We start from the raw sequence: 24,537 nt of genomic DNA, 5'->3' as shown, positions 1-24,537 counted from the left end.
ATCCCCAGGAAGTAAATGGAATGCTGTGTTGAGTAAGGTGCCCAGGAATTTGTCCAGGAAGAGGTTGTGGGATGGAGAAGCAGCTCAAAAGGAGTAGCTCATATTCTGGGGATTAGGTATTGCTACACTTTCAAAGGTGATTTACATCTGCACACTCCACCCGTCCAGTAACTGCACTTAAAATCTGGAATAGCAGGAAACACTGCAGATAATCAGGTTAGAGAGAGCTGAGAGACAGCTCAGCTGCTGCAGACCTGAGCCCTTGGTGCTGAATGTCCACTGTGCCTGTGACAAATGTGAGTAGGAGGCTTTCTTCTGCCCCCTCTGAAGGGATGCTCAGATTGTCACTCCCATTAGTACAAATCACTGAGAGAAAACTCTAGCAATATGGAACCCTTGCAATATAATGACAATAGAACTCTGGTAAGATAATGACAACAGCAGGAGAGCTGCAGTTACATTTTTAGTTTCACTTACACTTGTCCTTTAGAGCCAGCTTGTGCTTGGTGTGTGTAATGTAAGATAAGTTAAATGTTATAATTTGTCAGAAGGACTTTAGATCCACATGATTCAGTGTGGGGATACCCCAGAAGCTGTCAGGCTGCTGATTTAGCTGTGTGTGGTGGCCGTGGCCCTTACAGGGTCAGGTGTGTTAAAGACCCTCCAGTTTGCCTGAGCACTGCTGTGCATCATCTTCTTCTCAGGCACCTCTGCCCAACAGATCTGATGCACAGAGAGAGCTGATCCCACTGTTTTATGGCTAGCTCTGACGGATTGTACCTCACAGCTCCTGGTCCTGAACAGCCTGTGAGGAGAGAGGATGCTCTGATTCCCCAAGCTAATCCTGCAGTGTCCCCAAAGGCATCTCTGGAAAACCTCAAGTAATGGTCAAGAGCAAGTTTATAGGATAGTCCTGTTAGTTGTGGGGTAGAAAAGAATGAAACTGTCATTTCTCTGTGTTTTTACTCCTGTCTTGACACAATAAGTAGGTAGATGTGTTTTTGAGAGGGTAAAAGCTCTCTGAGCACAAGGTGCAGGTAGAGGTGGGGTGCAGGATGGATGACACAGCACTTTTTTGACAGACCAGGACAGTTCTCACCTCTCAATTGTCTCCTCCTGAGAAGGTGAGATCTCCCCTGAGCAGGCAAAGTGCTGCTCAAGTCAGTACTGCTTTAGAGTCATTTGCTTCCATTGAACTTGATCCCAGATTAGAACTTCAGGAAATGAAGCCACAGTCCTAGGAAGATGTGGGCCGGAGCTGCACAGAGCACACTTTGGGAACAGGCTGCCTGGGTGCTGCTGGGGCACAAACAGCAAGGTGTGACAGAGTCTAACCATACACCACTAATACAAAAAGCCAGGAATTCACTAGGGATAAAAGCTAAATCCTGAGCCACCAGGTTGTTTCTTCCAGCCAGGATCCAGGTGGTTTTGGCAGGGCTGTGCAGGGAGCTGTGCACTCCATGCCGACTGGGCAGCACAAGAAAGGACTGTGGGCTCCAGGGCTCCGTGCCCAGCTGCCTCCGAGGGCCAAGTGCTCATGCAAAGCAGGGAAGGCCCCCAATTGAGAAAGCGTGGATTTAGGGTGCCTGGAAAAGGGTTGCAGTCTCTGGGTCGAGGTCTGGGCGCAGTGGAATGCTTATTGTCAAAGCTAAAGACCAAAGGGAACGCTGCATATTGTGGGCCTAAATGCAGCTGGCACGAACCAAAAATGTGCATGTGAGTGCCTTTCTAAGTACCCAGTAATCCTCCAGGGCAAAACGGGGATTAGGGCTCTCTCCCAGACAAAGGAGGAGTTCATTTTCTCAAAGATCCCTTGGCCAGTGAAGTAAGGAACCCAAATGAATGCCAGGGCTCCTTTCAGCTCTGTGCTTGCAAACAGGTACAGCGCCGGAGCAGCTGGTTTGTGTGGGGCTGTGCAAACACAATGTGGCCAGATTGTGGGATTGAGGTCAGGTCAACTAAAACCCATCCACTCCCAGAGAAAAGGGGAAGCCAGAAAAATGCTGGACAAGTAGGACTAGACAGCTTGCACAGGGGAAAAGTGGTCTCCTTTCTCCAGAGTTTTTTCTCAGTGGCCCTGAAGGTCAGCGCTCATTGAGGTTGTTTAAGTTGGAGTTGCCTGAGTGAAGAGCCCTCTGAGAAGGAAAGCTGTGAGTCTGGATTAATTCCAGGTGACTTCTCAGCCTCTCTTGCTTTGCCCTGAAATTCTGCATGCTCGGAATCTCCAGTAAGAGCTATAAGACTGAGAGTGATGGGTGCCTGAATGGGGGGGATGTATCCATCTAAAATTCACCATCCTGTGATTTCTTTAATTTACCTTCGAACAATGGCCTGTGCAGGTAGAAAAGCACAAGCCCCTTTGCACTGTTCCTGGGAAAATTATTTTCCCTTTTGGGATTGGCTTATGGCACAAAGATGAGCTCTAGTAATCCTGTCTTACCAGATGTCAGGACAGATGTGCTTGTGATGTGTACAGAAAATGTGCATTAAGTAGTCCTGTTTTTTAGATGCAGCAGCCAGCGGCGCTGTGAATGGGTTTGGGTTGTGTGGGTTTTTTCCCTGGGTTTTACTGACCCATCTGAATCCTAGACATGGATATTATTGTTTCTACTTAAGAACTTGGACCTTGCTGCAGATCTCGGGGAAGAATGCCTAATTCAGTCCCAAGATTCGTGTGCTCAGTGAGCCTTACTGAGATTTGAGAGCAGTCTTGCTCTACTTATGATGACAATGTGCTTCCAGGAGTTACACAGGGTGGAGCCTGTTGCGTTTTGGATTCATGAACCAGTCTTGAATTCCTCATGTGCCTAATTAAGACTGTGGAGTTAAACCTGGCTGTTCCCCATCCCAGGTGAATGTTGTTAGTCACAAGCTAGAGCTTTTACCCAAGGACTGAGACCTTTTCTGGCAAAGGTTTTACAGGTTATTAGCGTGAGAGGTTTTGGTGCAATTTATAAATTTTTTTTCATGGTAAGTTTTGTCCACACGTTTCCTCCTGGTCTTGGTGTGGCTCAGGGGTCCTGTGAGCAGAGTAACAAACCTGTGCAGGCCTTGCTGCTAGCAGGAGAGCACCTAGGCCTTTGTGCTGTGACACAGGGACACTTGCAGTGCAGCTCAAGGAGATTCTGGGAGCGTGACAGAGCTGTGGATTACAGGCTATTTCTGGGCCAGCCGCAGGAGGTAACAAAATAAGAAATACGTCAGCACTCCAGTCTTTTCACTCCAGTCAGAGCAGGAGGATCTGCCAAGCAGGACAGCGACAGCCAAGGTGGGTGCCTGGGATGAGTGTGGTGTCTCCCTACTCTGCATCCCTCTCCTGACAGCAGGGAGGAGACAGGAGGTCTTGTCCTTTGCCAGGAGATAGATGGGCCCTGCCGTGGAGGTGCTATTTGCATTCCCAGGAGCCGTAATTCCGTCTGGGCAGCTGCTGAGAGCTTGCTTGCAGGATGAGGATAGCCAGAGGTGAGGCTGCCCAGCTCTCCTTATGTCACTGGGCTGAGCTGGGCATCTCAGGCTGCCCTGTGACATTGTGTAACCTGGGGTGCTGTGAGGATAAACCAGCAGCGTTAACCCCTCTGGCTCCTTCCTGCCTGTCGGAGCCCAGTTCAGCTTTGTTGGTGCTTCTCTGTATTTCTGTAATGTGCTGTTGGCTGTTTCTGTGGTGGAGGGGGGGGGGTTTCCTCTTAGGCTGTGATTTAAGAAAAAGGGAAGAATATCAGGAAATGCCTACAAATAGTTGTAGAAGCTAGAAGAAGAGTTCTTTGCTTTAATCTCGGTTTCAGAAGCATCATTGTGTGAGCACCTATGTTTCTAGGATGGCTTTTAATTCTGTCACTGGTTACAAATACTCCTTGTATCATCCCAAATGATTTAAAATGAGAATTTAATCTCCATCCTCTCTTCCAGAACAACACTGGATTTAGAGGTACCAAAATACTAAAATTTACTAAACCTGTTAACATTTGGGGATTGGATCCTCTGGGACTCAGGTCATCTATTACTGTGGCAGCAAATAAGTTGTTGGCTTAAACTCAGGAATCATGGCTCCAAGAGGAGGGACCATTAAAATATACCTATTCTGAAAAATTTTAAAAAATCAAATAATTTCTTCACATAGTTCCAGGTGCTGCTTATGTAAGCTCACCTCAGGCATATCCTAGGTCTCATCCCTGGAACTACAGGCAGCTAAGCCAAGAGTACAGGATGGTAGTGCAGCCAGAAGAACTGTAACACTGTTGTCCTGGAAAATAAATGCTATGAGCAGACAAGACTTCCGAAGTTGGGTTTGTGCCACCTCCCTGTGCAAAGTCTGTCTCCTCTCTGGGAATTCCAGCCAGGCAGCTGAGCTTGCACTGCATCATTTCCTCAGTGAGAGCAGTGATTTATGCTGCTGCCATTACTCAGGGAGCTATTGTTATGAAACATGGGGTTTAATTAATTAAGAATATGATCTCTGCAGACTCAGATAATTGCCAGGAGAGCTGCTGGGCAGGGGCACCCACCCACACTTTCTGTCCAAGCTGACTTTAGAAAACTGATCTGTGCTGGAATGTGAAGGTTGTAAATAAGGATAAGGAAGACTGAAGAAAGTGAGGAGGAAGAGCCAGGAGCCCCAAAGGTTAAGATGAGTGCTGTGAAACGTTCCAAGCATGCAGGTAACGGGAGGTCAGCATGGGAAGCAGATAAGGGGCCAGAGGAGCTTGGAGTCAGCCCGGCTCAGAGGCAAAGGATCTCCCCAAAACAGCAACTGAGTTCTGCAAGGCCTGTGGCAGCTCAGGAGACATCAAATGGCAGCAACTGGCAAACCAGTCTTATGGGGAGTTGATTAATGTAAAATAAGGCCACCCATGTGTTCTTGAAGAGCTCTGAGGAAGGTGGTGAAAAGGGGGGAGAGTTTCACAGATGCCTGCTGTGGAAAGGCTGTGCTGGCTGTGTGGGGAGAGATGGATGTGGGGTCAGGAGGTGCTGCCTCTCTTCTGGAAGGGGGCACTGAAACTTCTGAAGGAGGTTTTCCTTGAAAAAAGCCCTTAATCTCTAGCACTGTATTCTTTCACTGTCAAGCAAGCAGCAAGGAAAAAATCCAAGCAGGCCATATTTTTAGATGAGGGAAAAGCTGAGCAGAGTGTTCTCATGAACATGTGTGGTATTAAATACCAAAGGCACTATGGAAGCAGCAAGTATAAATAACAATTCATAATTAAACATGAACTTTGCAGAAAAGAAAAGATTTCAGAGGCAGCTGCCAGCCTCAGGTGGGAGGTAAAGGAGTTTTAAATAGACTGTGTGTGCTGGGTTTCCTGTCTCCCACTTGAGAGCTTTAGAAACAGCATGATAACAAAAGGAACAACTCCAGGCCCCTCCTTGCCAGGGATACTTTTTAGCTGTGGAATTGTGAGGCCCTTTGAAACATCCCAAAATAAAATGCAGCCCCAGGCTTTAAGAGCATCCCATCGGGCTGGGTGCTGCCACAGGGAGTTGGAGAGCTGTCCCAGGGCAGCTGGAGCTTTCAGAGGCCACTCTAAGGAGGAGGTGTGAGGACAGCCAAGAGGAAAGGTAGGCTCCCAACAGCTTTGCACAAGAGTGGCTGTCTCCATGTAATGGTGGAAGAAGTGTCTTTACAGAGATTAACACCCTCCTGCTTGTTAGACTGAGCTGCCTTACTTAGGAATTCCATGGCAAATGCTCTGGGCTAAGCAGCCAGGTGAGGCAGAAGGCTGCAAGGGCAGGACAGGTGTGCGCTTGGGGTCCTGTTTGGGGAGGTGTCCAGCTCTGCAGCCCTGGCTGGCCTCAGCTCTTCTCCCTGCCCTGCTGTCACAGGGACCCCCCTGCATGGGGACCGTCCCTCTGGCTGTGCTCTGGCCCTGAGGTCGGTGTGCTTCCCAGGTGGAAGGATCCTCATCTCTTGTGTTCCTCACTGGGCCTGATTAATGTTGTTATTTCTAGAGTGGATGATTAGTTTTCAGTGTCTTGCTTGAGCCTGCCACGCACCACAGAGCTCTGCAATTACAGTTTTCTAAGAGGCTGGGGAAAAACTTGCATTTCCTTGTTACCCCAACAGCACCTCCAGAGCCCATGGAGAAACTAATTAAGGTGTCTCTGTCTCTGTGAGGTAAAGCCCAAAGTTATGCATGCTGGAAGCAGGGTTTGCTCCTGTGAGGGGGAACAGCCAAGCTGCCTCTCCTCCCTCCCTCTGCTTGGGGCTGCCCCTGGAGGGTCAGGCTGGGCAGGTCCCTGTGGGAGCACTTGGAAGGCACTTCTTCAGAAAGCTCTGCCTACAGCAGAATATAGGGTCTGTGGTGTCTCTTGCTTTCTTAGCATCCTTCAAAAGCTGCTTTCTCTTAAAAAAAAAAATTTAAAAGAGTCTAAGTGCTGAAAGATCACTAGGCTGTGGTGCCCGGGGAGCTGTAGGCACTTACTACTCCTTTCTATCAGTTCTTCAGGCTCTTGATGACTCTTCTCTTGGCCCAGGGGCAGTTTCCCAGCCCTACACATTGTCCCTGGCTCCCTCAGAGACAGCTGAGACAGCTGGCTGCATGGAAGGCGTGAGCAGCTTTTTCCACTGCTGTGGTGTGGCCTGGCACAGCCAAACTCTGCTCTCCAGGAAACGAGCAGGGAAGCACAGGGCTCTGTCCTCCAAACACTGAAGCTGTGAATATATTTTGCTCACAAAACTGTAGATCTGTTTGTATGGATAAAGTGTTTATATGCAATCTTTTAAATTCTCATCTGTCGCAGGCCTTCTGTCCTTTCCGTGTCTTGCAGTGAAATCTCCTCTGGAAATTGGTAATTTTTCGTGGTAAGCTTGGTGAGCTAAGAGAAATAGAGCATTTAAGGATATTGGCACTTCCAGGGCTGCAGGAAAAGAGATGGTGCTCCTGGTGTACACTGAAGCTGGAATGGGAGCAGGGAAGGGGAACTTTGAAGTTTGATCAGAGACTTGACATCATCTCAGAGGAGAGGAGTGGCAGAGACAAAGCAGGACGGGATTTGGCACATGGAAAGAAAAGGCAGCCAAGGCAGGATTTGGGGTAAAAATTGGATGAAGATGAGCAGGGTGAGCAAAAAAAGGCCGTTCCTGACGAGTCGCTCTCCCTAATGTAGGTGAAAGTGCTGCTGCGCTTCCCCGCAGTATCTCATCCGCAATGGGAGGCTTAACATTCCTGCCTGGCACGTGGGGGCGCGGGCAGGGAGCGCGGGGGAGGACGCGGCCGGACACAAAGACGGCCGGGCTCTCACCGGAATGGCATCCAAGCCATCTCAGCTATCCAAAGCCCCAGATGCCGGCATGTGGGCTCAGCACACAACGAGAGGCAATTGCAGTTTATGCCGGGCCAGGCCTGCCGCGGGCAGGGAGAGGCGCAGGGGGCCTTTCAGCCCTGCTTTTATTCAGCGTGGGGGCTCATTGAGCGAAATCTCAAATCCCTTCTGCACTTCAGGGCTCAAAATTGGAGCAAGTGGGAATAGTGGAGCCTTCCAGGGGAAAGGATGGAGCTAAAGCGATGGTTACATTGTGTTTTTTGACTTGGAATGGGGTAAATATGTGTTTGCTGACTTGGTGGAAATATCAGCGAAGGTGTAGGACAGGTTTGTCTTTCTCCATCTCACTGTGTGGAGCTTTCTCTTGGCTTTTCTCTTGTGTGTTCAGAGCAATCCCTGAGCTCTCATAAGGTGGTTACATGTTGAAAAAGTATCCCACAGTGGAACCCGTGAACTCCACACCTGGGGATTTACTGTCCCCAAATGCAGCTGCAGGATAATGAGTTCTGTGCCCTGTGTACTGAGCTAATCTCACTTCTGTGTGTCGTGGGATTGGGCAGCTCCTCCAAAACACTCGTGAGGGACACTGGCAGAGCCAAGTGTTGCCCTGAGTAGAGAAAAACAAGGATACACATGACCTGATGCCCCTGCCTTGCCCTCTGGGTCTGTGCATTGCCCTCTTTCCTAAAATCCTCTTGGCTAAGGGTCGAGGTTTTGCGTGCTGGTGTTTACCTGTCCTTGCTCTCCTTTGGCAGGGACACCCATGCAGCACAGGGATGCTCAGAGCTGTCTCCCAGCCCGCTCAGCCCGGACTGCGTGACCACTGACTTCCAGCCCGGCAAAGCCACGTGGGCAGCAGGAGTCAAGTTACGGCTGAAGACCAGGTGAGAATGTGTTTGTGTGTGTCCCTGAAGCCTCTGCAAAGACAGTTACTGCTTTGGCTGCCTGTGTGCCTGAGGGGCACTCACAGGGAAGGAGTGCTGAAATTTCTCCTTAGAAGCTTTTGTCAGTGCTGGTAAAGGTCACCAGAAATGCTGAACCCAAATATCTCCAAAGAAGTGGTGTTAATTTTCTCTGACTTCCCAACTTCAGGTGCCTGGCATTCCAAAATCACCTGGCTTCTTCAGAGTTTGGGTGGTTTAGTGGGAGTTTGGCATTTATGACTTTTGAGCACCCGTCTGCATCCTAGAACGATTAAATGGGTTCAGAAATCACTTTGCTGAACTGCTCTGGATTGGCTGGTACTGTGGCTGAGCCTGACTCCCCTCCTTTGGCCATGCAGTTTAGAACCAAGTCCTACAGCATTTACTCAGGCAGAGCTTTTGCTGGCATCAGAAGAGCCTCTTACATCAGTCAGCTGTCATCTGGGTGACCTCATAGATTTTTGTGTCTCAGTCTTGTGAGATTTGTACTGTGAAGTGGAAGCAGTGGCTTTTATTTGCAACACTGCATTTGGGTCAGACCTTGGCTTATTTGAAGTCAAGAAGCTACACTGATTTCCTGGAGCTGGTGGAAATGTGGCCCAGTGCCTGTGAGTGAGCAGCTGAGAAGGGAATTCCACATTCTGATTTTATCAGCAAGGATGCATCTCTGGAGCAACCTCCCTGACCTTAGTGGAGGTGCTCCAGCTTCTGGCCACTGTAGGCAGTCATGGAGGCTGACCCTGCCCAGCCTTGGATAGAGCAGATTTTGGAGGCTGAACTATCTCCTCAAGCTGATTTTGTTGAGGAGAAGTTAATCTTTGACTGAGGAGTGGGACTCTGCATTTCCCCAGGTTGTGTCACCCACAGGGAATTTGGGAAAGGAGCTCCCCTACATCCACCATGTCCCTATAACAATGAGTCATTCACCATATGCCCTCTGTAAATCCTTCTTGCTCAACAGTTTAGTACCAGATCTTTACAGAAGCTCCAAAGTTTAGCATTTCACTTGGCTAAATTTGCTTTTGGGTGCAGAGCCCCGTGTTTAACTTCACTTTTCCAGCAGCATTGGAAGCTGTGGCTGCACATCTCAGTTTGACCCGGGCTCGAGCTTTAGTTACAGACAGGAAGCTGCTCTAATGTGTAAGAATGTGCCTGTGGGAGGGTGTTTGAGACTCAGCAGCCTTTGCTTTGGCCCAGGCAACGGGTGCAGTTCCCTGGCACATTTGACTCACCCTGTTACCCCCCCAGCTGTGTGCAAGTACCTCCACACATCCTCCTGAAGGCCCTGCTGCTTCTGTCCCATTTATGGCTCCTCCATGAGCGCTTGGATGTGGAGCCCACACTTGGATGTGGAGCCCACACTTGGATGTGGAGCCCATGAGCATTGCCTGTGATTTGTAGCCCTGTAGCTGAGGGGAGAGCCCAGCTGCTGCCTGGAGCCTTGCCCTGCAGATCCCCTTGGTTACCTGCCCAGCCTCATTGTCCGTGTTCCGTTTGGATAATCGGGCTCACAGGGCAGGGTTCCTGCTGCCAGCCACCCAGCTCCTCCTAAGCACTGAAAACACATTCCTTCCATTGTTTCCAAGTCTCTCCTGTTGCAAGTTGCTGTGTGTTGGATATCGGGTGGTGAAAGAATCTAAGCTATGCTTGGGTTTTTGTCTTTTTAACTAATTTACTGACTGGAGAAGAATGAGAAAAAATTAATTGAATTGAGCCTGTGGGGCCGGTTTATCAGTCTGGATAAATCAGTGCAGCTCTGAAGAGCTGTGGGCAGGGAAGCCACAGCAGGTTCTGGCTGTTAGGATTTTCCACCCTTGCTCTGGGGGAGATAATGTGAATCCCTCCAGAAGACAGGGAATAATAAGATCCTCCTCAAAGACTCTAAGTCAGTTAGCTGCTTCTTTTCCATGTCTGTTTTTTCTTCCTCTTTTTCCAGCAAAGGAAACAGAGTAAAATTACAGAAAGAAGAAAGTTGCAGAGAGTCTTTAACCCAGTACTCCCCTGCTTCTCATTGTATGCATGGTCTAGGTACCAGGCTGAAGGCTCTCCTGGCTTCTCCGTGTCCAAGCTGCAGTCCTGTGGGAGCAGCAGAGATGGGCTATCTTGGTGGCAAGCACTTCTCAAAATAGAGATCTGAAATACTCCTCATTTTGAAATTTAAATCAAACTCAGTCTGTTGCTTGATAATGCTGTCTTCAAAATAGAAAGCTGTCAGAAGATCCCAGTACGACAGAGTCCTTGAACTCAGTAATCAGAAAGAGTGAGGTTTGTGTACATCACCTCTGTTCCTGTGTCTGGTTAGTGTCAGGGAATGCCAATGGGACCCTTTTTTTGTGTAGGGAAAAGTCCTCAATCTAAATATTGCCTGTCAACCCTGTGCCGGGGTGAAGGGAAGATGGAGCTGCAGCGCACAGCCTGGCTGCCAGCCCCTCACTCTTTGTTTCCTTTGCCGGACACTAGATAAATGCCTCTTTCTTGGATAAGACAGCGTGGGGGTTCCCAGAGATATGTGATAACACAGAGGTGTGACTTGCAGGACCAATAATCATTAATTACAATGTTTGACTGTTTCTAAGTTCAAGGAAGGAGCGCCCGTTGCTCACAGCTGCCATCACCTCTGAGCGATCCCAGCACTTCCATCTGCAGCCTGTGCCTGAGGGCACTTCAGTCAGCAAAAGCCAGCAGGAAAAAATCTGTCTCTAGATCCACATGGTTGTCATCTCTGCTTCCACACAGGGATTTTCTCCCCAGTGGTATGGTGGGGAGTTTTTTCCCAAAGAGTTGTAATGGTAGGAATTTCCCAAAGATGGTAATGGTAGGAATTCTGAGCAGAAACTTCTGATTCCCTTCTTCAGAGATTTCAGGGAGATTGGTACCTGTCTCCCAGTTCCCACATGGTACCCAGGGCATGGTCTGATGCAGCCCAGACATCCTCGGTGATGTTTGTCAAAGGGGCAAAACAAATGGTGTCTGACGTGTTAGCTGGAAACACCGTACAGGCGCAGGATCTGCAAAATGAACATTTTGTGGAAAAGCAGGTTGTGTCCTGGTATGAGAGTATTGAGAATATTGACACATTTCACCCAGCTGCTCTCAAGTGAAGGGTTTTTCATGTGTTTTTTACTTAGGCAAAGTTTTCATCTGAGCATTAATGGGTGGGCGGTGTGGGCGTGATTCTCTCTTTCCCCTATAGATGAGGAGACACTATTGGCCAAGATCCATGGTGTGAAATAACATTTCATAGACTTCAGGTCTTTCTAGTGAGTCTTCCTTCTTTTTAGTCAAAATTGTGAAGGGACAGAGCTCACTCCACATCCTTTCTGCCCCAGAATTTACCAGAAGGTCTCAGTGAGCCTAAAAAGAGAGATTTAGTGAAAGACACACCAAGCTGACGCCATTCTGGTCCGACTCCTTTCTAACTGGCCTCGTCTGCTCTACTTATTTTTAGAACCATGACTGAACCTTAATTAAGAGCGACATTGCTTTGAGTAGATTGTGGCCTCGCTCTGTGGAAATCCTAATAGGCTTCTGAGTGCTTTACTTTTTCCTTCATCTCCTGCCTAACAGATGGACAGAGAGGCTGCAGCTACGTTTGGATGTCTGGAAAACATCTCCTTGTCATGCTCCCGCTCCTTTAGCAGTGTCTATCTTGGAGACAGATCTGTCCCAGTGAGAATTCAGATGGTTGTTCTGTTTTCTGTTGGTGGAGGTGCACACTCACCCTGGAAGGAGGGTACAGGTGAATTGCTGGGATCAGGATCTCTCCATGTACAAAGATCCTGCTGCTGCATGTACAGGATATGGCTCAGGATGTAGTGCCCCTGCCACGTGGGTTTTGTTAGGTTAAAATTATTACCAGCTTGAAATCTCAACTGCTGTGAGGATGACGTGGTAAGGATGGGCAGCTGCCCTCTTGGCTTTCTCTCTTGTGACTCAGTGCCTGGGATCAGATCCAGGAGGCACCAGCTCTGCACTTTCATCCAAATCTTTCATTTCTCCTGCAGGAGGAGGGTCTGTGCTGCGGGGCCCCCATCCCTTCCCACCTCCCCACGTGATAGGCTAGGCCATTGCTGTTCCCTTCCAGCCATGCCTATCCCTTCCAGCTCCAGCAACCTCCCGCACAGCCACCTGGCGGCGGGGCTGCTGGGGGAAGCACATCCACGGGGATTGTGGTTGTGAGTGATGGCAGAGTGACCTTCTCTCTTCTCTGCCCCATCCCATCTTCCGTGGACACAGGAACACCAGCTGCTAGTCAGAGCCATCCCCTCAGGTCATGGAGGTGTGTCCTGGTGACCTCTGCTCCTGCCTGGATCCGCAGGTAGATTCTGCTTTCCTTGAAAAGTTTTGCAGTCTTTATCTTCAGCATTCCTTGTGTCTGCTAAGGAAGGGTTTGGAGCTTGTGGGGACAGAGAAAAATGACCACAAGGTCAGTGGTACAAGAAGCATTGTTCACAGTTCTCTCTTTTTAGCCACCTGGGTGATGTTTCTGATGGATGTGAGAATGGTGAAGACAACTCCCCAGGAGCTGTGTGGGAGTAGAAAAGGATCAGTTTATTGGGGCACTGATGACCCTGAGTGGCTGTTTAATCAGCCACAACATCCCTCTCTGGCTTTCACTTATTAGCTTTCTAAGCATGTGGAAAAAATGCAAATGGCAATTTGAAGAAGCTGGGTTGTTTGCTCTGGTTGAAGATGGACTGCACTCCTGAAGGATGCTGGGCTTGAGGTACTTTTGAACTTGCAGAGCACTCAGGTTGTATGTGTACTCCAGAAGTGGCAAGGAACAGTACGTGAAGAACAGCAGTCAGACTGACTACACTCTCCTGGATGTTCTTAGTTTGTGACCTTGAGGAGAAGTTAACCTTTCAGTTAGACTCTGAAGAAAGCCTCAGATGCTGATTCATCTGTAGAGTTAGTGCCAAAGTGTCTCTGTAAAGTTCCATTCCTGTTTTGCATGCAATATAAAGATAATCTCCAGAGATTACAGAGAAGAGCACACTCAGCTCCTGCTAGTAAGAGTGAGCTGCAGAGCTGTTCCTGGGAAGGGCCTCAGAGATGTGGATGTGGTCCCTGCAGCCCAGACTGCTTCCAGTGTGCCAGGCTGCCACTGAGGAGCCTCTGCTGGGCCTGGGTGTGTTTCCATCTGCAAACACTGGGGCCAGCATAGCAATGGGAAGCTCCCAGATGGCAGCAACTGGATGAGATGACAAACTATCCCTTTCCCTTTGACTTTCCAGTCTCCAGTGTGAGCTGGCAGTACCTGGTCTGTAGCCTGGGTTACAGCTCCATTCGGATGCCAGCCTTGCATCACATCCCACTGACTTCTCCAGGTATCTTCACTCCCAGGCACTTGTCATGATGCCAACATGACCTGGATGCCCAGGTTATCTGATCACTGCAAGTATCCATGAGGAACCAGGAGTCTCCTTTTCCAGCCGTGACATTTACAACACAGGGATCACTTAGTCTGTTATTTGAAGAGGAGAATTTTTCGGTAGTAAGGCTGTCCAGACACATTCACAAGTACAGTACAGAATATGTAAAAGATAAGGTGATGAGGTTGGTTTGCTATTGTTGTTGTTGTTATTATTACAGTTCTGCAGTTTTAGATCCTACAGCCTCCTGTGCCGAAGTGTCACCTGTTGCTCCTGGTTTTGTTGCAGGCAACTTAGCTGCACCAAAGTAATACCAGTTAAAGATCTCATTATTTTTTGTCTTCGTTCAAGTCCAGCATTAGCTGCTGCATTTGTAGGTTGTATCACTCAGCCAGTTTGTCTGGGATCAGTCAGGATCTGTCACTTTTCCAAGACAGGGTAGGTGTGGAAACAGTGCAAGGTTATCCCACACAGAGCTGCTAAGCTGGTACCATGTGTCTTGTGACTAAAATTCACAGCTGTGCACATGTGGTATTATTACAAGGATATCAGACAAAAGAGTTAAAATACCTGTGGCTCAGATGATTGGCTACACAGCTCCCTCGCTGTTTCTACTGATCAAACCAAGGGATAACATGCCTTGCACAGGATCATTCATTTTCCCAAGCAAAAAACTGGTGCTGATGGCTTGTACTCCACTAAAGTATTTACAGTGTTTAAATGTGTGCAGCGGAAAAGGTAAGAATGTGGGTTATTCTTAATAAACAGTTTTGTCAACTTCCCATCTGGCAGTGTCCAGGTTTCTTGTTTTCTGGGCAAGGAGCTTAGCAGAAGAGCTCTGTCTTAAACACACCTACACACGTAAAGGTAAAGTGGTGTTGGGTTCAGCTTGTCCTTTGCAGACCTCCAGTCCAGTTTCCCTTAAGACAATCCTGCAACAACAGATGTTAAAGAGAAAAGCATGTCCCTTTTTCTTCCTTCTTTTAGTAGACAATGAGGAAAAACCCAGCACTTGTAAAATCTGTAGGGAAGAAATGCTGGAGAAATGGCTCTGCCTCTCACTCTCTGCCTGTGCTTTTCCATGCTGTCCAACATCAGCAGGTGCTGATGTTAACTGATACTAGGAAAGGACCTGATCCTAAAAAGCATTTTTAACTTTTTGCACTTTCCTGTACTGTTCCTTTTACCAATCTTAGGCAGTGCTCTCAGTGTCTGTGTGCCAAGGGCATTTTAATCTGGGTACTGATGTGTTCAGGACATGCTGTACTGTGGATTTTTCAGTGAGACAAAGACTAAAGATGTGTCATATCCTCCTCTTGCATTTATTTAGTCAGAATTGTCCTGCAAGCTGTCACGTGTCACTAGGACGCAGGTCCAGGGCTGCTCCTCGCTCTCCCAGGGAGAGAGTGAGAAACTGTGGAAATGAGTGCTAAAGCAGGGGAGAGATCCCTCATGGAAAGCAGCAGGAGGATTAAGGACAAGCCCAAAGGCTGGGGCAAAGGAGAGTCTGTGTGGCCTCTTCAGGGGACTCGATCCCTAATCCCCTGCTTTGACTTTCCATTGCACCACTCTGTGCTTTAAATAAGGTGTCAGTGGGGTTTTTTTCCCTCAGGGCTGACAGACACAGGCCTTGGCACTGGTGACTGAAGGCACCAAAGGGCAGCTGTGCCAGTGCCACGCCTGGGGACACACCCTGGGGACAGCTGTCTGCCCGGGGTGGATGTGAGGGACAGACATTGCTGGCACTTGGTTGTCACGTCTCGTCCTGCATTTTTTTAGCAGCCCCGAGGAGACATCAAAAGTCCCTTTGCAGGCTTCCACCCCCTCATGGCATTCAGTGACTTGTGCAAATCCCAGTGGGAGCTGTTGTGGGAATGTAGGGACGTTCACACGTGGTTACTGTGGGACTTGCTTGGAATGGACAGAAACACAGCAGGGAAGCACAAATGAGCACGAGCAGTTTTAAATGGTGGTGTTAAGTTCACATCCATCTTCCTGGGGAGAGCTGGCCTGTTGCTGATGTGCAAACCCCTTCTGCTTTCACCTAGGCGGAGTGAAACTCCAGGCCGACCTCACTCCTGGCATTCCAGCAAAATCTCAGAGAACCAGCCCGATCCCAGCATGATGCAAATATCTCAGGGTACGCTTGGCACCCCTTGGCATCAGTCCTACCACTCCAGGTAAGTATTGCACAACTGGGGAGGGAAGGGAGGGGGCAAAGGTGTAGTGGGAAAATGGTACCAGTCACCTCCATACAGCTGGACAGGTTTGTACACAGCCAGGGTTCAGATCAGAATTTTAGGAAGGCTTCAGGTCGTGTTTGGTTTCCCAGATAAAGTGGCTTTGTTTTCCTCCTATAAGTGCTCTGTGGGGTGATTAGCAGCTAGGAAGTCCCCCTTCCTACAAAGATGGGAGCCCACTGCCAGGATGGTGGTAGAGCTTTCTGTGGATGATCTCCCATATAGAAACACAGCGTGGTTGTTTCCCCAGCAAAGGAAAAGAAATCCAAAGTCTAAATTGGCCTGTTGAACAAAGAGGAAGAAAAGGGTGTAAGTGGCAGATGCTGTCAGTGTAACAGAGCAGCCAACAGTGCATCAGCAACAGTGCTCCCAGGGTGAGGAGTTCAGGGAGGGATTTCCTGGTTTGGCAGTGGCTTTCTGCAAGAGTCAGCTCTATCACAGCTGAACGTGCAGGGCAGCTTGAGGAAGGACAAGTTTAAATTCCGCCCTTGAAAGATTTTACCCAGAGAGGCAGAAGGGTTTGAAACCCTCCATTATAGACTCTGGGATTGAAACATCACTTTCTTCTACTGGCTAGACTGATCCTTGGCAGAGGAGAGGAAAGAGAAAAAAGAGCATTAAAGAAAGCGAGGAGATGGTTGCAGAAAATAAAGTGTGTTGGTCTGTGGCCTCAGCACAGCTCATGCTGGAGCATACTCCTTTCCCACCAAGGGGCTTTGCTTCCCAGGCAGTTCCTGGCAGAGCCTTTGGCAGCACGGCTCTGTCTCCTGGGTGCTTGAGAAGGAGCACGGGGAGCATCTAGTGGCCAGCTGGCTGGGGCTGTGCTGGGCATTGCCAAGGAGATGGTTATTTGAATCCAAAATAGAGTGGTGCATTTAAATGAGCAAACCAGTTCTGTCCTGAGATTTGCCATATCTCTTCCTCCCCGTGTTCCTCTGCATCTCTCTGCAGAGCTGCTGTGAGCAGGCTTCCTTCTGGCTTTCCTCATCCTTAGCAGCCTTCTGCCCTGGGTCTGTCGCTTGTTTGGGATGTGATCTGGAGCCAGCTTCCAGCTCTGTGCCTTGCCCTGCCACAGCCTGTCCCTCCCTGCTGCTTCCCTGTGGCTCTGCCAGGACAGCACATGTCGTTGCACAGGGAAATAGAGAAAGTGATACCTGAGGAAGGGAAGCTGGGAAGAGAGGGAAGAAAAGTGAAATCCTCAGGCTACCCTCTCCAGTCCTCAGTGTATTTGCTTGAATCTGGACTGGGAGATTAGCCAGGGCAAACTCTGCAGAAGTTTGTGACATCCCCTTGTGACTGGCACAAATAGCTCCCTTCCCATGGATAGAAAGATCTCTGAATATCCTTCTTTTTTGATCACTTTTCTGATGGCCGTGAGTCCTCTTTGGACACCTCAGAGGAAGTGCCAAGGTGTACCTGCACCTGCTAAGCTACAAGAAGAGGTGGCAGTGCAGACTTCCTGGGAATTCTCAGACTGTTTCTATGATTGCACCCCACTTTCCTCCAGGCACAGGCACATACATCTCTCCTCTTCATCTCTCCTCTCTTGTCAGCTTAGTTTTCTTGCAGCAAACAAACTATCCTTGGGACAGCTGAATTTCCAGGAAGCCTGCCAGGGCATAGCCTTCATCTCCATAAAAAGAAATGAAATGGGAAAAAAGAAAGAGATTAGATCCCCCCAAGAATGCCCCCGTGCTCCTCTCCTCCTCCTCCTCAACGGCGTCGGTGCTCATTCAGCTTTCCAAGGGCTTTGGATGGGTTTGCTGGGTGGGGTTGATCCTCCCTGGCTCCAGAGATGTACCATCTCTCTGTTTGTATTTCCCTCCCACCCTTCTGTGGTAAATAAGAGCCATGTGTTGCAATGTCAAGCAGTTCCTCTTTGTGAACTGGGATGACTCCAGACAGGGGATGGAGCAAGGCCCAAATATGGGTTTTCATCTCAAAACTAAACATCTTGCTTCTGAGCTCACTTATAAGTCGTTGTGCCTCTCCTCTGCTGGTTTTCACTCTTCCCTCGCTCCCGCAGCTCCTCCACCAGTGATCTCTCAGCATACGAGCATGGCTACCTGAGGAGGAGCCCTGATCAGTACAGCTCCCGGGGCAGCATGGAGAGCCTGGACCACTCCTCCCCTGCCTACCACCCTTGCCACCTGTCCCCGGCCAAATCCACCAACAGCATCGACCAGCTCTCCCACCTGCACAGCAAGAGAGACTCTGCCTACAGCTCCTTCTCCACCAACTCCAGCATCCCCGAGTACCCCGTGGCCCCTGTGGGCAAAGAGCACTCGTGCTCCCCGGACAGCGCGCAGTGCCGCGGGGGGCTGCCGGAGGGCATGCGGCAGGCGGAGCGCCGCGGACCGCCTTCAGCCGGCACAACACCGCCTCCTCCTGGGCACAGCCAGCGCAGGGCCCCTCGGACAGCAAGAGCCAGCCACCCCTGCCTCCCACTCGCAGCGACAGCTACGCGGCCATCAGGCACCACGAGAGGCCCGGCTCGGGCAGCGGCCTTGAGCCCAGCAAGCCAGGCCGGAGCCAGCCCAAGGGGGCCTGGGCGCCACTCATCAGCTCCCTGTCACAGGGGCCGCTGCTGAAGCCACCCTTCGGAGAAGGGCACCTGCACACCGTGGTGGAGAAGAGCCCAGAGAGCAGCCCCACCATGAAGGCCAAGCAGAGCTTTTCCCAGGCGGCCCAGCCAGGGCAGCCCCTGCTCCCCACCAGCGTCTACGCTGTTCCCTCCCCGGAGCCGCACTACGCCCAGGTGCCCCGGCCTTCCACTGGCAGCACTGGCACGCTTTACCCAGCTCTGGCCAAAGAAAGCGGCTACTCCCCAGCCCTCCCGGCCTCCTACGATGTGGCCAGTGGCACCCTGGCCTTGGATGAGAATGGAAACCAAAGCACTGCGAACAGGTCGACCATCTTCTACCAGCCCCCTGCCACTGAGAGAAAGCATGAAGCCAAACTCATCCAGCAGAAACCTCCCAGCACAGCGGGCCCAGAGCTCGGCCTGGCTGTGTCACGAAAGGAGGAGCTGCTACCCCTTTACAAGGCAGCACACAGCTACCGAGAGACCACCGGAACCACACAGACCTCCAAGCCCCTTTTCCAGGGTCCACAACCCCAGCCGAGGGATGCTAGTGAGAGGAAAAACCATTACCAGCCCAAAGAGAACTGGACACCTGGATCCCAGGAGGAGAAAAATGGTAACACACAGGTAAGCGAGAGAGACACTGGTGCTGCCCACCAATGGGGTCACAGCAAAGCCAAGCAGTATGGCTTCTCTTCCTTGCAGAACATCCCAGAGAGCTCCAGGAGGCAGAGCAACTCTGACCTAAGGGAGACACAACCAGGTGAGGGTTATTCCAGCACCAGACTGTCCTTCCTGAACAGCAGCAGCAGAGAGGAGAAGGATCACAGAGAGCAGGGGCACAGACAGTGGAGTGACGTGGACCCCCAGGCCTTCACGAGGCAGGAAGAGGAGGGCACGAGCGTGGCTCTGTTCCATGCTGCTGAGCCAAAGTGCAAAGAGCCCCCTTCTCCTCAGCTCCCAAAGCCCTCAGATTTCGGGAGGAGCCGGCTCAGCTCTAGCAGCACCTCCAGAAACCAAGAGCCCGGCAAGCCCCGCTGCTCAGTGCTGGAGAAGGTCAACAAGTTTGAGCAGCGGGAGCAGAGCGCTCCCCGGCCCCAGAGCGCTGGCGTTCCCAGCTTTGGCCAGCACTATGGGCCGAGCAGGACAAGCCAGCCTGCTGGCATGAGGTGCTCTGTGCACAGCCCAGAGGACATGAGGAGCAAGCTGCCTAGTGAGCCAGGCAGGGGCTCCAGCCCGTCCATCAGGAACGGGAAGCTGGAAGAGGCTGACTGGCGCCCCGTCGAGCTGCAGATGGTGGCTTCGGTGAAGCAGGCAAGACCCAGCGAGTACTACAGCCTGTGTCCTGAAAACGAGGTGCAAATAAGAGCGGCTCAGCTTCCTCGGAGTAGGAGCACATTCCAGCTGGGAGGCGAGCCTGAGAAAGAGATCCTCTGGAAGGATAACATCCCGGATGCACACGGGTCGCAGCTGGACACATCGTTTAATAGGGCCTACAGGAACAGTATCAAAGATGCTCAGTCCAGGGTGCTGAGGGCCACCTCCTTCCGGCGGATCAGCCCCCCGTTCGGGAACACACCCAAGAGGGTGCCCCAGAGACCTGCCTCGGCCCACGTGGGCATGAGGAGCACAGCAGCATCCCCGCACACCCCCAAGGAGAGGCACAGCATCACGCCCACGGAAGGAGGTTTCTCCAGCCTGGACTACGCCAGGACACAGCAGGTGCTGCGCATTGGGGGCCGGAAGCGGTTGACGGCGGAGCAGAAGAAGCGCTCCTACTCAGAGCCCGAGAAGATGAATGAGGTGGGCATCTCGGACGGAGAGCCATCCCCTTTCTCCTTCCAGAAGAAAAGCATCCATTTTATCTTCCCAGAGAACACGGTGGCCGACCGGCGCAAGATCTTTGAGAGGGACGGCAAAGCTTCCTCCACAGCCAGCCTGTCCAAGCCGGAGCTCAAGCAGCTCCAGCAGAACGCGCTGGCCGACTACATTGAGCGCAAAACAGGGCGCCGGCCGTCCTCGCAGGACATGGGGTTGCTCCGGGAGCGCTCCTACCTGCAGCTGGCTGGCCCCGACAGCCAGAGCCTTTCCTCTGCCTCCAGCATGAATTCCCTCCAGGACCAGAACCTGTACCGCCGCAGGGAGTCCATGGAGCGGATATCCAGGACGGGACGGATGTCTTCCACCCTTCCCCCTGGGCTGATGGACTGCTTGGACACGAGCGGAGATGAGAAGGTGCCAGGGCGCCAGGACAGCCTGGTCACTGGCCGGCCCAAAGCAGAAAGGTGCCGGGATCACAGACCCAGATCGGATCTCACCAAAGGCACGCAGACAGACCTGCTGGGCATGCAGGGCCAGCCCCGCTACAGGAAACAGGAGCAGGTCTTTGAAACCCCCTCCACTGCCAGGAAATCCGGGAAGTCGGTGTCTGTGGAAGACTTGCTCGATAGGTACGACAATCAGCCGGTCCCTGTGCACGTGCGCTCCAGGTCGTCTCCCACGGCGGATAAGAAACACCAGGTATGTGGGAATGGGGTCATGTGCACTCACAAGAGGGGATCTCAGAACAAGGGAATGGGGGGGAATGTCAGAGAACAGGCTGATGTCCAGTCATGGCCAGGACTCCATTGATTAGACACATTCAGCACGTGCTGAGGCAGTTTAGTGCACCTTAATTAAAAGATCACTGGTGGGGTTCAGCTCTCTCCCTGCTGGGGAGTCAGGGGTGTCAGGGATGCTGGGATTCCAGTGCATGTGCTGGTAGGTTCTTGCTGCTCTGGACATCCCATCTGAGGTGTCCTGTCTTTACTTGCCAGCAGCACAAGAGATGCACTGAGCACTTTTCCAGTGAAGTGTCCCACTGAGATGGTGATTTGCCTCAGCCCATTTTCCTGGTGCAAAGTAGAGAGGATTAGAGGCTACTTGGAATTGCCTTGGCTCCCACTGTGCCTGACAGTGCTGGGAAGTGCTGGGCAGAGGCACTGCCAAATAACCATTATGTTTAGCCTCCAGCCCTGGAGGGAAACATCACAGAGAAGACTGAACAGAGACCCTGGCCCTTCCATGTCCCCAGCATGGTGGTTGGGAGCATCACACTGATGTCACAAATGGGGAATTTGACTGACTCTGATGATGGTAAACAGTAGAACCAGGCTGAATTCTTAAAGAACAACTGCCCAGGCCAGCTCTTCAGCTGGCTGAAATCTGTTCAGACCTATTTAGGAAACTGCAAACTGGTCGAGCCACATGGATTTGCAGCAGTGCTGGGTTTGCTGCCCCATCCCTATTTCTATGCCAGGCTCTATTCATCACAGAGAGAGGCAGCAAACAACCAAAATGTGTGGACAGGCTCCTAGCCCCAAATAAGCTGAGTGTTTGGAGAGGCTCACATGCTTAGAGGGCAGCTGAGATCCAGGACATCTCTTTCTACTCCTGCACTCACTCTTGGCCCGGAGCAGATTATCCAGGATCAACAAAATGGTCCTGAGTCAAGTGACAAGAGAGGAGGCTCTGGGCAGCCTCTCACAAATGGCCCAAACCGGGGTGGGGGGAAGAAGCTGACCCCCAAACTCATTGTGTGCTTCATTCTACACATCCTCCCTCAGCAGACCTCAGCTCCCATGCCCCATCTTTAAATAGAGTGAATTAAAAAAGCAGCTTGTGAATATCAAGTGACCGGAATGCACTTCCAGAACCACCCATGTCTCATCCCACCATCAGTATTTTTCCACCCCAGCCAGGCACCAGGCCCATCTGTGCAATTTTGTCACACTTGATGATCAGAGCAGCAGGAAAACCAGACATCCAGAGACAGAAAAATCACCAAAGTGTACTTTGCAGTGACAGGTTGGATGACAAGCAGTCCCAATTCATTTTGCCTTGCCTAACTCTTATCAGGCAGGAGGTACAGGGCAGCTCTTGAGATCTTAATTTTCCCCTCCTGGTTAATTTTAAATTGTTCATACACGCAGCAGCCAAACCAGAGGTTCTGCCTGTTGGAAGCCAAGTTGAGGAAGAGGGTGAAGAACATTGCAGACCTGAACACAGGGTCTTAAATCAGGCAATGAAGGGGGAAGAGCCCTTAGGGCTGTTTGCCAGAGGGATTTAGCTGTAATCACCTGTGGAACAAGGATTAGTCTCATAGGCAGCAAGGCACTTGTGAAAATCCTGGTCTTAAATCCTAAAGTTGACTTCCAGTGTATATATTCCAGTATATACACCAATCCATAGGGTCTGTTTGAAAGGGAAGTATATATTGAAGTGCTTTCTTCATTAGGTTTGTTTTGATCCATCTCCAATGCAAACCCACAGCTATAAACATGGGGTACAAAGCCAAACCAACAGAATGAGGTTTTTTAAAATTGTTTATTAGATTTCTTTTGGCCTTTTCAGATATCTTGGTGGGAAATGTTTATTTCCAGTTTAGCAGCAGACCTCTCTGCCTCACTCACTGTTCGTTTTTCAGGGACTTGTGTACAGTGCTTAATGTTCCTTTTAGGTTGCATACAAATCACATTGCACTGTCACTGCAGGAATTTGTTTGGAGCTAGGTAGGAGTGGATAGCCATGGGGAATGACTTGCTCTCAGGCTTTGGAAGGCATTCTCATCCATGTTTTGGCATTTTGTTTTGCTTGCTGCTGATGCTGTGTTGGTGCCCCAGGAGCTGTTGAGGAGGGAGAGCAGTGAGTTCGGCCCCATGGTGAGGGATCCCTGCTACGTGCTCAGCGCAGGAGCCAGGTGGGTGTGTGTCCCTGTCCTCTGTGTCCCTGCACGGCCAACTCTGGCCATCCCCCTGCCAGCAGCAGTTGTCTAGAGCTCAGACCTGCACATACACTGTTCCACGTGTGCTGTGCCCAGCAGACTGAGGAGAAGTTGCTACAAGCTTTTTCTTTCACCACAGACATTAATTTACTATCAAGTCCTCTTTGTGTCATTGTGAACATGTTTGTGCAGCAAATTCCCACTTTTGTAACTTCAGAGTGTGTTTGGTCTGCTGTTGAAACTCACTGTGTGTGATAGCATTAACTGAAGGATCCTAAAGGAAACAGTACCTCCATGTCCCGCTCTGGGTGGTTTTATCCACCAAGGATGCTGCCTCCCCAAAAGCAAGGGACTAAACCCAGGATATTTCCTTAATCGTGCTCAACTGGGAGCTGGCCTTTGGGCTGCTTCCCTTCATCCAGGCAGGATGTTGTGCTCAGCAACAGGGGAGAGAGAAATGTTTTTAAAAATAGAAGAGCATAAGCACAAAACTCAATGTCTTAGGGCTTATGTAAGTCTCCACTTAGCCCCTGATTGTTTTGAAGTTAATGAGAACTGAAGTTGGTCGTGCTGTATTTACATTTAAATAATAAATAGATGTTTGCCCTAAGCCCCGAGTGCCCAAACAGCTAACTCCCATTACAGTAAAAGCCATCAAGAGGGACTAAAAGCATTGTTCACAAAGGAGCTCTGTTCCTCACAAACTTGCAGTAAGTGCCAGCCCTCTCTGTGGTCACAGTGGGAGTTAACACTGCTATGTCCAAAGATTTCTTAGTGCAGCTCTGGGTCAGGGAGTGACAGCTGGAAGCAGAGGAAAGCTCCTACTCTGGCTGATCCTGCTTCTGGCCATTTTTGCCCCTGAGAACACATAAATGTTGTTTTAAAGGGACTCGATCTGCCTTCAGGCACATCCTTGTAGGATTATTTAAAACACACTTGTTTACTTTGATTTGGAATAACTTTTTCCATGTTTTTTCCAAAGAGAACAATGCAGCTGTTTCAGTTCCTCCTGCCTCGCCTTCTCTCCTAGAGATGGCATTTCATCGTGCTGCTCAATCACTGCTTGTGCCTTCCTTTTATTTTTTTTTTCTTTCCCCAACCTATTTTCCAAGTAATGGGATTGAACACCCAGACTGAAAACAAGTTTACTGGGGCACGAAATGCAGGTTTCTCATTTTCATGCTTCACTGCACAAAGATTATTTGTTATTAACAGTTTTATGATGTTTGTGCAGCATAGGCATCCCATGTGCTCCACAAGCACATTTCTCCTGGGAGATGGGAGTTGCTTTCCGTTCTTGCTTGGAATTGGACTTCCCAAAGGATAAAACAAAAGGACAGGAGAGGCGTTTTCCATGCATGGACCCTTCAGGGAGGCAAGGCAGGCAGCAGGA

At 50.3% G+C, this 24,537-nt stretch overlaps 1 protein-coding gene across 1 annotated transcript in view; it reads left to right on the top strand.

Moving 5' to 3' along the window:
• SHROOM3 (shroom family member 3) overlaps positions 1-24,537 on the top strand; it is a 109,663-nt gene that overhangs the window by 75,932 nt on the left and 9,194 nt on the right. Inside the window, 5 exon segments of the mRNA XM_031063648.1 lie at positions 8,016-8,144; positions 15,607-15,738; positions 17,825-18,150; positions 18,153-20,902; positions 23,044-23,120. Coding sequence (XP_030919508.1) covers positions 8,016-8,144; positions 15,607-15,738; positions 17,825-18,150; positions 18,153-20,902; positions 23,044-23,120 — 3,414 coding nt within the window.

This window comes from Geospiza fortis, unplaced genomic scaffold (assembly GCF_000277835.1).
Source record: "Geospiza fortis unplaced genomic scaffold, GeoFor_1.0 scaffold909, whole genome shotgun sequence".
Taxonomy (NCBI): Eukaryota; Metazoa; Chordata; class Aves; order Passeriformes; family Thraupidae; genus Geospiza; species Geospiza fortis.
The sequence above is the reverse complement of the archived record's forward strand: the minus strand, read 5'-3'. Positions and strand labels throughout refer to the sequence as shown.